The sequence below is a fragment of the Prorops nasuta genome, unplaced genomic scaffold (assembly GCF_024137725.1).
Source record: "Prorops nasuta isolate Cenicafe-Biocafe unplaced genomic scaffold, Cenicafe_Pnas_1.2 PNAS00010, whole genome shotgun sequence".
Classification (NCBI taxonomy): Eukaryota; Metazoa; Arthropoda; class Insecta; order Hymenoptera; family Bethylidae; genus Prorops; species Prorops nasuta.
In genome coordinates, this window is record NW_027116807.1 from 8,109,958 (window position 1) to 8,124,340 (window position 14,383).

Here is a 14,383-nt window from a genome sequence, read left to right on the forward strand (position 1 = left end):
ATTTAATTTCCGATGCCAAATAATTAATGGGCAAATCGAGATAATTCAAATTAAATTCTATGAGGATTGAACACTTTAAACCAAGACTATGCTCCAGTCAATGAGCGCTCAGTTGTGCTTATCTGTCGATCATTGACTGTAAGCGAGAAAAAGAAGCTATAGCCGAATAGTTGCGTCGTTAACGGTTAGCCTAATAAATGAAAAGATTGCGTAATCAAATGTTTATTTACCTGATTTTATGGAGCAGCTTCAAGGATGGGCAGCATTGCAGATATGCTCCATAAGGCCACCTTCAGCATCGATGCACGCCCTTGCTCGTCGGAGAAGATTTGCTTGGACAGTGCTTACCATCTCAGGTGTGATCTCCCTGATAGCCACATCCAATCGCGCTGCTAGTTCTTCCTGATCCCGCATTAGATGTCTTCCCGTGTAGACCTTTTCTTTCAAGGCCCCCCAAAAGAAGAAATCTAATAGATTCAGATCAGGAGATCTAGCAGGCCAAGGGATGGACCACCACGGCCGATCCATTTGCCGGGAAACTTGCGGTGCAGCACGCCTTTCGCAGTGGCCGCGTTATGCGGAGCTACTTCGTCGTGCTGAAACCACATTTTTTGCCGAATTTCTAGAGGAATATCTTCCAGAAGGTCTGGAAGTTGATTCTGTATAAAATCGGCATAAATGTCTCCCGTCAATCGAGATGGTAGGATGCACGGTCCAATCTGTAAACAATTCACAATGAACTTTAGTTGCAAGCATTGTTTGCATTTAAGAAACGTGAATAAGTGTTATAAACTTACCAAATATTTCCCGACGATGCCTGCCCAGAGATTTATCGACCATTTGTATTGAAATTTCTGTTCTCTTATTACATGTGGGTTACTCTCAGCCGAATGATGGTCGTTTCGTATGTTTATAACACCATTTTTGTCAAACATGCTTTTGTCAGAGAATAAGATAGAATTTATGAAATCGTTATCCTCTCCATGTTTTGCGAGAAGTCAGCGGCAAAACTGCAAGCGGTTTCCATAACCTTGGGCAACAATTCCTGTACACTCGTGTACTTGTAGGGGTGCATCGATTTGCCATGCAGCACTCGCAGTACCGTGGTGTGATTGCTGCCTAAATCTCTGGCTACGGCTCGTGTGCTGGTCCTCGGCCTCTCCCTGAACTCGCGCAGCATCCTCTCCTCAAAGGCAGGAACGCGTGATGTTCTCTGCTTGCCGTTGTCACTATAATTTGGCGCCAAACTGTCCGTGTCCCTTAAATGCTGCATAACCGTCTTGATGACGTTCTTGTCCGGGTGTCTCGCCGATTCGGGTACTTCTCCGCGTAAACTCTCGCGGCCACGGTAGCAGAAGCATTGTTTTGCCAGTACAGTTGTGTGTGTGAAGCATATCACAATATCCAATGTCACTGTAACTCATTTTTCCATAAATTTACGGTTGGAAAACGGAGAAAACGAAGCACTCTTATGTCGACAAACTGGTAATAGTTTTTTCAGTGGCTAATAACAACCCCTAGCAGTGCGAAAGTAGCCCTTGCAATAAAAAAAGGGGGTGGTTGTTATTAGCATTTGAAAAAACTATTACCAGTTTGTCGACATAATTGTGCATTGTTTTCTCCGTTTTTCAACCGTATATTTAGTTAAAATTGAGTTACAGTTACATTGAATATTGTGATATGCTTCAACTGTACTGGCCAAACAATGCTTCTGCTACCGTGGCCGCGAGAGTTTACGCGGAGAAGTACCCGAATCGGCGACACCCGGACAAGAACGTCATCAAGACGGCTACGCAGCGTTTAAGGGACACGGACAGCTTGGCGCCAAATTATAGTGACAACGGCAAGCAGAGAACATCACGCGTTCTTGCCTTTGAGGAGAGGATGCTGCGCGAGTTCAGGGAGAGGCCGAGGACCAGCACACGAGCCGTAGCCAGAGATTTAGGCAGCAATCACACCACGGTACTGCGAGTGCTGCATGGCAAATCGATGCACCCCTACAAGTACACGAGTGTACAGGAATTGTTGCCCAAGGTTATGGAAACCGCTTGCAGTTTTGCCGCTGACTTCTCGCAAAACATGGAGAGGATAACGATTTCATAAATTCTATCTTATTCTCTGACAAAAGCATGTTTGACAAAAATGGTGTTATAAACATATGAAACGACCATCATTCGGCTGAGAGTAACCCACATGTAATAAGAGAACAAAAATTTCAATACAAATGGTCGATAAATCTCTGGGCAGGCATCGTCGGGAAATATTTGGTAAGTTTATAACACTTATTCACGTTTCTTAAATGCAAACAATGCTTGCAACTAAAGTTCATTGTGAATTGTTTACAGATTGGACCGTGCATCCTACCATCTCGATTGACGGGAGACATTTATGCCGATTTTATACAGAATCAACTTCCAGACCTTCTGGAAGATATTCCTCTAGAAATTCGGCAAAAATGTGGTTTCAGCACGACCAAGTAGCTCCACATAACGCGGCCACTGCGAAAGGCGTGCTGCACCGCAAGTTTCCCGGCAAATGGATCGGCCGTGGTGGTCCCATCCCTTGGCCTGCTAGATCTCCTGATCTGAATCTATTAGATTTCTTCTTTTGGGGGGCCTTGAAAGAAAAGGTCTACACGGGAAGACTTCTAATACGGGATCAGGAAGAACTAGCAGCGCGATTGGATGTGGCTATCACGGAGATCACACCTGAGATGGTAAGCACTGTCCAAACAAATCTTCTCCGACGAGCAAGGGCGTGCATCGATGCTGAAGGTGGCCTTATAGAGCATATCTACAATGCTGCCCATCCTTGAAGCTGATCCATAAAATCAGGTAAATAAACATTTGATTACGCAATCTTTTCATTTATTAGGCTAACCGTCAACGACGCGACTATTCGGCTATAGCTTCTTTTTCTCGCTTACAGTCAATGATCGACAGATAAGCACAACTGAGCGCTCATTGACTGGAGCATAGTCTTGGTTTAAAGTGTTCAATCCTCATAGAATTTAATTTGCATTATCTCGATTTGCCCATTAATTATTTGGCATCGGAAATTAAATTGTATGAGGACGCACAGATAACATTTAACCAAGATTCTCGTAGATCAGTTGCGCGTACGCGTTAGTTTCTGCGCGAGAACGCGAATTAAATCTCAAAATTTCCCGCTAATCAATAAAAAGGCAAAACAGCTAACCGGCAGCAACTTCTCAACGATTCCGAAAAAATCAATAAGAGGGGAGAGTGAAACGTCATAGCAGCAACTTCTCTCTGATACTTGCACGTGCCACACGTACATACCAATACTACTGCAATCATATGTAAAACCAATAATTGAATAACAAAATTTAATCTTTAATATCTCCTTAACCAGTGGCTAGATTTTCAAACAGCCAACGGCGTAAAAGTCTCAGGAATTACCCATTTGAAGGAAGTGCGGCGTTAACGTTCCACCCTGTATTTTTTTATTTCTTCCAGTCCATGAAATTATTTTAGCACTTTTCATAAATTTGTGTTGATTTCACTGGTAATGAGTGTTTTATTGCGTTTTCTGCAGATAGTAACAGATCTGGTGGAATATGATTTTCGTCACTTTCAGTCATATTAAATTATAGAAGATTTTAGTTAAATTTCGAATAATACTGTTTCGATTGAGTGCCGATGAAAGAATGATAAGCAGAACTGAGGAATATATACAAGCGGTGCTGAAGGTCACTTCCTTGGTACGTGGATGTTTATATTAGTGTTGTGATTTAAGTTATTAAGGTTTATTGATATTGTGTATTCACGGAAGGAATTATTAGGTTGATATTTGATATTCAAAATTTATTGAATTTTTGTTAAAGTTAATATATTTTCTTCTTATTTTAATATATTATGATTATAATTTTAGCGAAATTTGACTGATTTCATTAAAGATTGAAGTAAATGTATGTAAAAATATTTGTTATCAATTCAACATTTATTATTTGCAATCATATAATTATTTGGTGCCAAAAATGTCTCAATTTGTTTAATTTATACAATTTTTTGATTAGAATTAGCTAATTAAATTTTCCGTTTTATAATAAGGTTTAGTTTTTAGTGTTTGTAAAGAAAATATCAATCTTGAAAAATTTCTTATTTTACACCTCGGTGGGCGGAAAAGTGTCATTTTACGCCTGCAATCTGAGACGTAAAATAGGCATTTTACGCTTCCTGCACCAAAAATTACTATTTCGGTTGGTAATATATATACCAACATTACCAATATTACTAGAAGCTTAACGAATTTTATCGTTATCGTACAAACATGAATTGCACCGACTATTTTCGTTAAGCCAAAGTTTCAGAATCGCTCATTCGTTAGCGCAAGTGATAACTGTCGGTAGTTAGCAATACCGATAGCTGTAGTTAAAGGGAGCGACCCACTTGAGGCTGAAAACACTCATAATATAACAGTTGATGTGATATATATAATTTATTACGAGCATTGTGAGTCTTTGGTGGAACGCGTCCAAGGAAAAGCAAAGGTTTTTTAAAGTTATTTTTCGGGTAAATTTTATATTAATACCGTTAAACTTCTAGCGACATCCATCTCAGTCGTTGTTAAGGTGGTTTGAGCGCCACTTAAATTTCTTTAGAATTATTTAAAATTTTAAAGAAAGGTTATTTAGGCATAGAGGAATAATCTACTAAAATTTGGAATGATGTTACCGATGATAAAAGTAAGGAATAATTATTTGAAATTGGCAATTTTAACGTGTAGCCTAATGGACGATCAACATATTTTGAACAAATTTATAATGTCTCGTATTGCAATGACTGCACGAAGTAATAAAAAACAGTAGTAATATATTTTAAATTAAAAGCAATTTTTTAATCACCGAAAATGTGTATATTACCGATAATAATCTCCTATTATTACCCGTGAATAATTTTTAATCTCGTACTTGTCTATATTCTGCATGGAAATGTGGCAACTACTCAAATCATATGCGTATTTCTTTTAATATAATTGTTTCAAAAAGATTAATAAAAATAACACTTAAATTATTTATATTTTACAAATTGATTTTCTATCATAACTAGAATAAGTAAAGTACTACTTTCTCAATTTTGTAACTACCTACTACTCTATTTGACTAGAGATTCGTACCCGAACCAACTTAAGTTATAACGATATTATTAGTTTTCCTTTGAATAAAAAACTCATTAAATTCTCAATTTTCAGCTGAATGACTTGGTCTAGTACAATTTATGTTACCTTCAATTGTTCGTAACTACGTCGCTTAACTGAGATTGAACTGAGAGTTTTTTAAAAAGGAAAGCTTCTATTATTCGATAGGATTCGATAGGCTACCGACAGTACCGACACTACTAGCGACAATCATCGCTGATTCTGTGTTAAAGAATCGCACTTAACGATACCGAAAGTTGTCGCTAAGAGTTACAGAATCCCACTACATATTGAAATATATAATTTAGAGAAATTTACGAATAGAATATGTTACTAAAAAATTCTATAAATTAACTGTTGAAATATCGTTTTCTAGATAAATCTATTGTTAGGCCTAACGAAGAAAGCCCTAAGGGATGTACGTGTAGGACGAGCCGAAATTACCTTCACCGTTGGGCGAAATAACAGACACTTCAATGCTACCGATGTCGTCAACAGTATAGGTAGATAAACTTAAAACTTGCCAAATTGTATAATTCGACTAATGAACAAATGTTGTATTTTGAATATAAAACACAGAGGACATACGGGAGAAATTAAAAGATTCTCTAGGAGTGGAAGTGTATCGTGCTGGACTGGGGGATAAGGTGATTATTTCACAATACTACGACCAAAAAATATCTAAGAATTATAATATAGCAAAAAATAACCGTCAAAGCTTTATTCCATTTAATTGAGAAAATCTCATAAATTTTAGACAAAACTACCTGCAATTTTTCAAGTATCCAGAGAATCAGAGATGAGCTCGAGCATTTTCGGAGCGATCGTAGCCGCGAGTGTGGCAGCTGCGGGCTCAGCCGCAGTAGTGACATTGATAATCGCTCGTCGTCACGCCAAATCCCGCGCGAAGCTCGCTGGCTTGACCACGCCGGATCCGGAAGCGTCTAAGGATTATCAGGAGTTGTGCAGAGCAAGGATGCAGGCTAAACAACAACCATCCGAGAAAGTAGAGTCACCTCGTATAATCAATCTCTCTCGTGAAAGCGAATCAAACGGTTCTCCCTCCAATCGGTCCAGCACCTCTTCTTGGAGCGAGGAACCCACTCTTTCCAATATGGACATATCAACGGGTCACATGGTTCTGGTAAGTGAAACATTTAACAATGACACGTGGTCAATGAGTTAGTAAATCGGAAATGCTTTATTGATATTTCTCTCTCTCTCTCTCTCTCTCTCTCTTTCTCTCAACATTTCTGTAATTTACACAGAGCTATATGGAAGATCACTTTAAGAATCGAAATCGTTTGGATCAAGAGTGGGATGCTCTATCCTCATATGAAGCTCATCCAGCGTCCATCGAGATAGCAAAGAGCTCGGCGAACGCTAAATATAATCGACCTGGTGCAGCACTTCCTTACGATCACTCAAGGATTGTCCTAAACGTACTGGGAAACGCCAATGAGACTGATTACATAAATGCTTCGACTATCGTAAGTCATTTAACTTTTTCTCTGGTTAGTATAGTAGAGGGCCAATGATATATTTACCGAGATGTTTCAACAACTGCCCTTCAAAATAAGTTATTTTCACGAAAAGAGATATATCCGCTTTCTGGGAATAAGTAAAAATTTATATAAATATTTTATATAAAAAATTAATGTTTTTTATATTTACGGTGATAAATGAATTTTTATTTTCCATTTCTGGTGCGCCTTCGGTGATACACCCTATATATGTATATTAGGGTGACCGTTAAAAAGGCATTATTTTTTATTTTGAAGTATCCCTGGTACTCAGAGACGTGACTCGAGCTCCACTCGAATTCGATTTAGGCAAAAATACATAGTACATGTAACGTAACTATAGTATAAAAATTCGACACGAGTTCGAGTAACATCTATAAGTACGGCCCTATATCTAACTTGGAATAGAATCAGATAAAAATGAGGTTTGCAAGAGTCTACCTGATTTAAGTAGTAAAAACCCGTGCCACCAAAGGTATGAAGTTAAATACGGAATTTCGTATTAAAAATTATTTTTTTGTGACTATTTTGCATGTCATTTCTTCATTCTTCAAACATTTAACACGATAATGTAGCATTTGTTAGTTTAAGGGCCTCTGAATATGGATCCACAGTGATTTTTATTTTTTTACTTGTTACAACCATTATTTCCCATGTTAATATTTTGTAAAATAATCTGTGACGACAATCTTTCGAGGGCGGAATTTTCCGCCTTTTACTCGCGAGGGGAACACGAGTTCGAACGTGAGGTGCACAAGGCACACGGAATTTAAACAAGAAATGAATGCCAATTTAATTTTTAACAATACTTTATTAAATAACAATTACACAGGTGAAAACCTCTTACTTGGGCGCCAGGCATCCCATTTTCTCCCGCGGCTTGACCGGCTGAGACAGTCTCAGGTCGTGCTAGAATTGGCTGTACTGAATCCGTATATAACTTTAATAATTTTATTTACCAGGTCGTAATCCTACGCTTTTATGAACCTGAATTACGATTACCTAAATAAAAATGCATTTAGGAACATCTAACAAAAACCAATGGAATCCACTCTGCTTTTGGCTTTTTGTTAGGTGAACCTTTGACCTGGAAATAATAGGACAAAACACAAGAAAAACTCGACAGAGGGCACTGATCCTAGATAACCTGAAAACTCGAAAAATATTGACCGAAAAATATGACAACGATAACGAAATAATAGGAGTCGACTCCTCAGGTGGCTGCCGCCTTCAATATGGCCGCCCGCCCAAGAGTCGACATCCGAATAAAAATTAAAAATACTAAAAAATGACGAGACCGCTCGCCGGCTCTCTCACGACAGGAAGACGGTTTCCTCCTGCCACTTATACCCGCTGCTGCCCCGAGAACCCCACGGCAACGAAGAGAAAAGCGTGTACTTCCCCGATGTGGAATTTCCACGTTACCTGCTTTACTATCTACACGAATTCAGGCAGCCTCTCCGTCCTCCACCAGCATTCCAGGGTTCCTCGCCTTCTTCCGACGCAGGCACATGCACTCTCGAAAAAGCCCGAGAGAAAAACACTAACTGGGGGGAAGGGAATAAAACCCATAAATCGGCAACAGGTAGCTGGTACCTACACGACAAAACGCCGGAGCAGAGGTCCGTCCTCGTCAAAGGTCCAAGGAAGAGAGTGAGACCTCGCGGCGACAACTGGAACGAGCCGGGATCGATCAGCTTTCCTCACGGATTATTGCGTAATCGATCCTAGATCCCGGCACGTACTGCCGCGGGCGGCTCACCAACGGAAGTAGGCCAGTGGGCCGCGCGACGGTAATCGTAATTACCGACCGCGCCAACCTAGCTTTACCGCAAACAACAAAATTCTGTGATGGGGAAATATTCCGTCACAAATCATTTGCAATGAAAATTTATTATAGCCGTATCTTGAATAATTTCTCTCTCTTTGCCTCGGTATCTCCGCTCCTCTTCGTTCTGACATTTCTGAATATGATAAGATTATGTAAACCTTTTTTTTGAATTGTTTGTAACATGTGCTTCATGGGTTAATGCTGTTAAAAAACATTTATTTATAATGACAAATCCTTGTATTCTTGAATCTTTTATATTCTGCCTTTCTCTTTCTCTTTCTCTCTCTGTAAGTAGACCTACTTGTCACTATTTTTGCTCTTATTTTGAAACACAATACTGCTATCTGTTCTTGCCCTACATGGGCGTGTTATTGCAGATTTGCTTTGTGAGATCTCCTGCTTTATTCTGAGATATTTACTCAACAAAGTCTTCAATCATTGAGCTTGAAATCTGGCATAGAAATATTGGATTCATTTCTAACCTCAATCTAATTGCTGGGACATCTTAATTAGTGGCGGGAGAGGACCTGTTCTATTATCAGCCTACTCTGCCGTATTGTTGTTGTCTACCATTGGCTACGACCTCTACATAGCTGCGTGCCTATACTCTATACTACGGACGCTGAGAGACACCTGTGTTATTAATTATTGAACTATCCGCGGCCGACTGCTTATGCTGGCATAGGTTATTTCTGTTTTGACATCTGCTGTAATAACCAAGTTCGGTGTCACACCTGTACATTATGCCATCGATTAGCTGTGGTGTCTGTAATCGTTTCATCAAAACCGAAGATATTACTCGGTTTTGTAATGTGGATGCTCATGGTTTTCATGGACAGTGTGTTAGACAACAACTTGCATTAGCTGATACTGACCCGCTGCCTAACATTGGCTGTCCGGTGTGCAAGAAATCTGCTGGCCCCTCCAATTCGCAGCAACTGAAAAAGAAGTCTACGCTCAAGGTGCCAACTGAGCCAGCTGATACTTCGGTGGACAATAGCTCCTTGGCTGGTCTCATTAATACCCTCATTAATGGAGTGAATACTAGGATCGACTCCATGATGCCCATGATGGATAAATTAAACCATATGGACACCATAAACAGCAAAATTCAACTACTTCTGACTCGCATGAATGACATATCGGAGCGTGTGGCTAAGAATGAAACTGATTTAGCTGAACTACGTGAAAGGGTATCATTAATTGAGACCAACCCGCTTACAAACTCTAACCATGGTGAGGCAGTTGCTGACTTATCCACTCGACTCATGCGTATGGAGTTTCAGCAATCTCTTACGAATTTGAGATTCTCTGGCATTCCTGTACATGAGACGATTGCGGATGCGGAGCTTTTATTGAAATTGTCCAGGAATCTCAAGATCAGTCTCGAACATTCTGATATTAAACGTCTTCGTCGGCTTCGGGCTGAGAAAACTGACCGTCCCAGCACTCTGGTAGTTGAATTCGGCTCACCGGCAATTAGCTCTGCTTTCCTGGCAGCTAAGCGTTCTACTCCTTCTCTAAAGGCATCCACCTTGGACAGTAGTTTTCCAAGTTCTCATATTTATATTAATCGACAGCTGCCTGTGGAATTGCATAAACTTTTTACTGCTACCATTGAGGCCTCACGCAAATTACGTTATAAGTTTCCATGGATTGATGACAGCGGGATCATTAAGATTAGGAAAAATGATTCCTCTCGTCCGGTGTCTATCAATTCACTATCCGATATAGCTACATTAAATTGACATCATCGTCCTCCGCCGACCTTTCCGCTCGCACCTCACGATGGGACTATCCATATAAATGAATTAATGGTTTGCCATGTTAATGCGCAATCGCTTACTGCACATTTTACTGAATTCTGTGATTTCTTTATGCACCATGACTATGATATTATCATGGTTTCTGAAACTTGGCTTAAGCCTTTCATTGATAGTCACGTTGTTAGACTTGATGGTTATTCTCTACTTAGGTGTGATCGTAATGAGGTTCGTGGGGGTGGTGTCTGCATCTATATAAGAGATGCCCTTTCGACGGGCCTTACTTTTCTGAAGTCATCTGCTTCTTCTGGGTATCGTGCGCAGGTTGAATACCTCTACGCAGAAGTCACCCTTCCTAACAACTGCAAATTACTTATAGGGGTAATATATCGCCCTCCGAAAATAGCTTTTAACTTAGTTCCTGAAAGTGATTTGTATGGTTTGTGCCAAGATTACCAACATAGAATTATTATGGGGGACTTCAATTCTGACCTCCTAACCCAATCTGCAGATAGCCTGTACCTTCAGCGTATTTTTAATTCTACTTCTTTTTATTTAATCCCATACTCAGCTACTCATCACACCAACAGTTCTCATACTTGGCTTGATCTATGTATAGTGAGCGATGAGTCTCGAGTCCTTCGATTTAGCCAACGATCTATGCCTTTTTTATCCGGTCATGACCTAATCGACGTTACATATAACATCGAACGAGGATCTACCTGGGCTTCTTGCGTACGCATTGGTCAGTCTTGGAAACGCCTTGACACTAGTGAAGCTATAGCATCAATAAACCTCCTTACTTTTCTGCAAGCTTTTCTAGCTGACACACTAGACTCCTCCGTTTCCCTGCTTAACACTGAGCTCAATGAGACCTTCAATGCCTTGGTGCCCTGTCAAACCATTCCTCCTCCCTCCCTACGTGTGCCTTGGATAACTCCGAAAATCAGGACCAAGATTAGGGAGCGTAATAGACTTCGACATCGATTACGTCCTGCATGCGATCCAGCCGAGTCCCTTCGTGCTTCTTATCGTGCTCTTAGGAGTGAAGTTAAGGCTTGCATCAGAAGGTCTAAAGAGGCATACTGCTCGCATGCCATTGGCAAATGCTCCTCTCCCCGAGAACTTTGGAACTGTTTAAGAAAACTCTGCATAGTATCTCCCAAAACACAATCTCAAATACTGCCATTTGACATTAACAATATTCTTGCTCATTTCTGTGAAGTTTTTCATCCATTAAATTCTACTGTTTCTCTCAGTCTACCTGAATTACTCAACAACCCCCAGTCATATGATGAAGAGCTTTTCCATTTTTCTTATATTACTCCTGATATACTCTTATCCAGTCTGAAACTGTCTGATTCTCTTGTATGCGGCATTGATGGACTTCCAGGTCGCTTTCTTCTTAAATGTACCATTCCTATCTTTCCCATCATGCTTAAAATATGTAATTGGTCACTTATGAACTCTCACTTTCCCCAGGCATGGAAATTTACTCTTATCACCCCTATTCCTAAGGTCAAGCAACCTGCTGCCGTAACTGACCTTCGTCCGATCTCCATTCTACCTGAATTGTCGAAAGTGTTAGAACGAGTAGTCTTCAGGGACACTTGGCAATTTCTGCGGAGTGGAGGTTTTGACGATGAATCTCAGTATGGTTTCTACCCACATCGTTCTACCCAAGATGCTTTAATTAAGCTCACTGATGATATCCGCCATGGCATTGATAAACGAAAGCTGACCATTCTGGTTTTGTTTGACTTTTCGAAGGCATTTGACACGGTGGATCATGCTTTACTATTGCATAAGTTAGCTGCACTCGGCTTCTCCAGCTTTGTATTGCAGTGGTTCTGGTCATACCTACATGGCCGTCAGTGCGCCGTGCGACTTGATGGTCATATTTCCTCGTGGAGAGATGTAACGTCTGGTGTACCTCAAGGTTCCATTCTAGGTCCGCTTCTTTTTCTATTGTACACTACGGATATTAATAAGATTTTTCGGAGATGTACCCTAATTCGGTACGCTGATGACATACAAATATATGCTCAGTGCTCTCCTTCACAACTGAATGATTGCATCTCTGTCATGAACACTGAAATAGCTAAATTCTGTGTATGGGCCTTGAGAAATAAACTAACTCTCAATCCTCTTAAAACAAAGGCTATTATTTTTGGGTCAGCTCGTTATCTCAACTCTATCAATTGGGATACCACTCTCTCTATTATGGTTAGTGATACCTCAGTCGATTTTGTTAATTGTGTTAAAAATCTGGGAGTTCTTATCACACCTACCCTTTGTTGGCATGAGATGGTAACCCATATTTGTAACAACATATTTAAGACGCTTTACCAGCTGCGCAATGGTCAAGTCAGCCTTACTCAAGCTCTTAGACTTCACCTTGTGAAGTCTCTAATTTATCCACATATAGATTATTGCTCTCTGGTGTTCACTGACATCACTAATACTGATAATGTAAAGCTACAACGTGCGTTGAATGCAGCCGTCCGCTTTGTATACAATCTCCGAAAATCTGAACATATTACTCCTTACTTTAAGAATGCGGAGCTGCTTAGGGTACATGAACGACGTTTATTTTTCATCGGCATTGCCATTCATAAAGCTATTTACTATTCGCATACCTCCTGCATTAGTCAACTTGTTCGGCTTGTTCGAGCTTACAATAGTAATTCCACTTCGGCACGGAGGTGTTGCTTGGATGTTCATGTACCTTCATACCGCACGGTTAGCTACGAACAATCATTTATTGTCACTGGTTTGCGTTTTTGGAATAGACTACCTTTCTCTATTCGTAAACTTAAAACTGCGCTGGCTTTTAAGATGGAACTTTACCAGTTTCTTCTTGATCGCCTGGATTCAAGTTAAAAGCCGTGTTGTCTCTTTATTTACTATTGTATTATATGTTACATTTTATCATTGTTACTGTTATCTTACTATTGTTTGAGTGAGAGCGCTATTTTGCTTACACTTATAATATATATATTCTATATATGTCTGTATTTTATGTACAAATGGGGCTCACACCCTTGTACTTTATTACAATAAATCAATCAATCTTTCTATTTCTATTTCTATTTCTTCGATATGATTAGTTTTTAAGTTGAAAATAAATGCATTAACGGGATCCCTCAAGCCCTCTGTAGCCAACATTACGGAACGAAAAACGAGGGAGAATTGTCCAGCGCTATTTTTCAACCGATTTCAATGTTTTTGGGCTTGTTGGAATCGTTAGGACTCGCTTTTTGTCATAAATAAAGCCGTATTTTCCAAAAAACGTAAAAAAATAAAATTGTTTAAAAATTCGCATTAATAATATTTAAACGCAAAACAAATCGAAAAATCGGGCTTCTTTATGACGAGGTGCCAGACCTAACGATTCCAACAAGCCTAAAAACATTGAAATCGGTTGAGAAATAGAGGCGTACCATTGTCCCGCGTTTTTGAGGTGGACGAAAACCAAAAATTTTTAGGAAGAAAGCTAGGCTTCCTCCCCTCTCGCGGCTCACGCTAACGTGTTCCCCCACTCCAGCATCGAAACTTACAGCGAAGCTTTCCTCATATTTACGCTATTCCCCTATCTGTAACTATACACATATAAATACCGCTAAAATAATGTTGAGAACATTTCATCTTGCCGATATAATGAAATTGCTAAAAATGCAATTATCATTTTGAAATAAAATTGTAGAAAAGGAGATTTCGTAATGCTTGAAATATAAGACATACGGCGAAACGCGGGACAATGGTACAGTCGTATTTTTCAACAGAATTTGATGAGACTATTAATAATTAAAGCCATTCTTCATGTAGATTGTCCTAAAGAGCTCGCATTTTCGATAAAGCTTATAGTTTTTCAGCTATGAACGTTTAAAGTTGCACGACGCACAAATACATATTTCTTCTCTCGCGTAGATCAGCTGTTGCGCACGTCCATCTTCAATCGTTCATAACTGGAAAACTATAGGCTTTATCGAAAATGCGAGCTCTTTAGGACAATCTACATGAAGAATGGCTTTAGTTATGACTAGTCTCATCAAATTCTATTGAGAAATACGCCTGTACCATTGTCCCACGTTTTGCCGTAATTT

The 14,383-nt window shown here is 39.7% G+C and overlaps 1 protein-coding gene across 1 annotated transcript in view; it reads left to right on the forward strand.

Moving 5' to 3' along the window:
* IA-2 (tyrosine phosphatase IA-2) overlaps positions 1-14,383 on the forward strand; it is a 251,237-nt gene that overhangs the window by 107,830 nt on the left and 129,024 nt on the right. The window contains exons 11-14 of the mRNA XM_066733157.1: positions 5,537-5,663; positions 5,740-5,807; positions 5,918-6,304; positions 6,429-6,650. Coding sequence (XP_066589254.1) covers positions 5,537-5,663; positions 5,740-5,807; positions 5,918-6,304; positions 6,429-6,650 — 804 coding nt within the window. The remainder of the gene's footprint in view (positions 1-5,536; positions 5,664-5,739; positions 5,808-5,917; positions 6,305-6,428; positions 6,651-14,383) is intronic.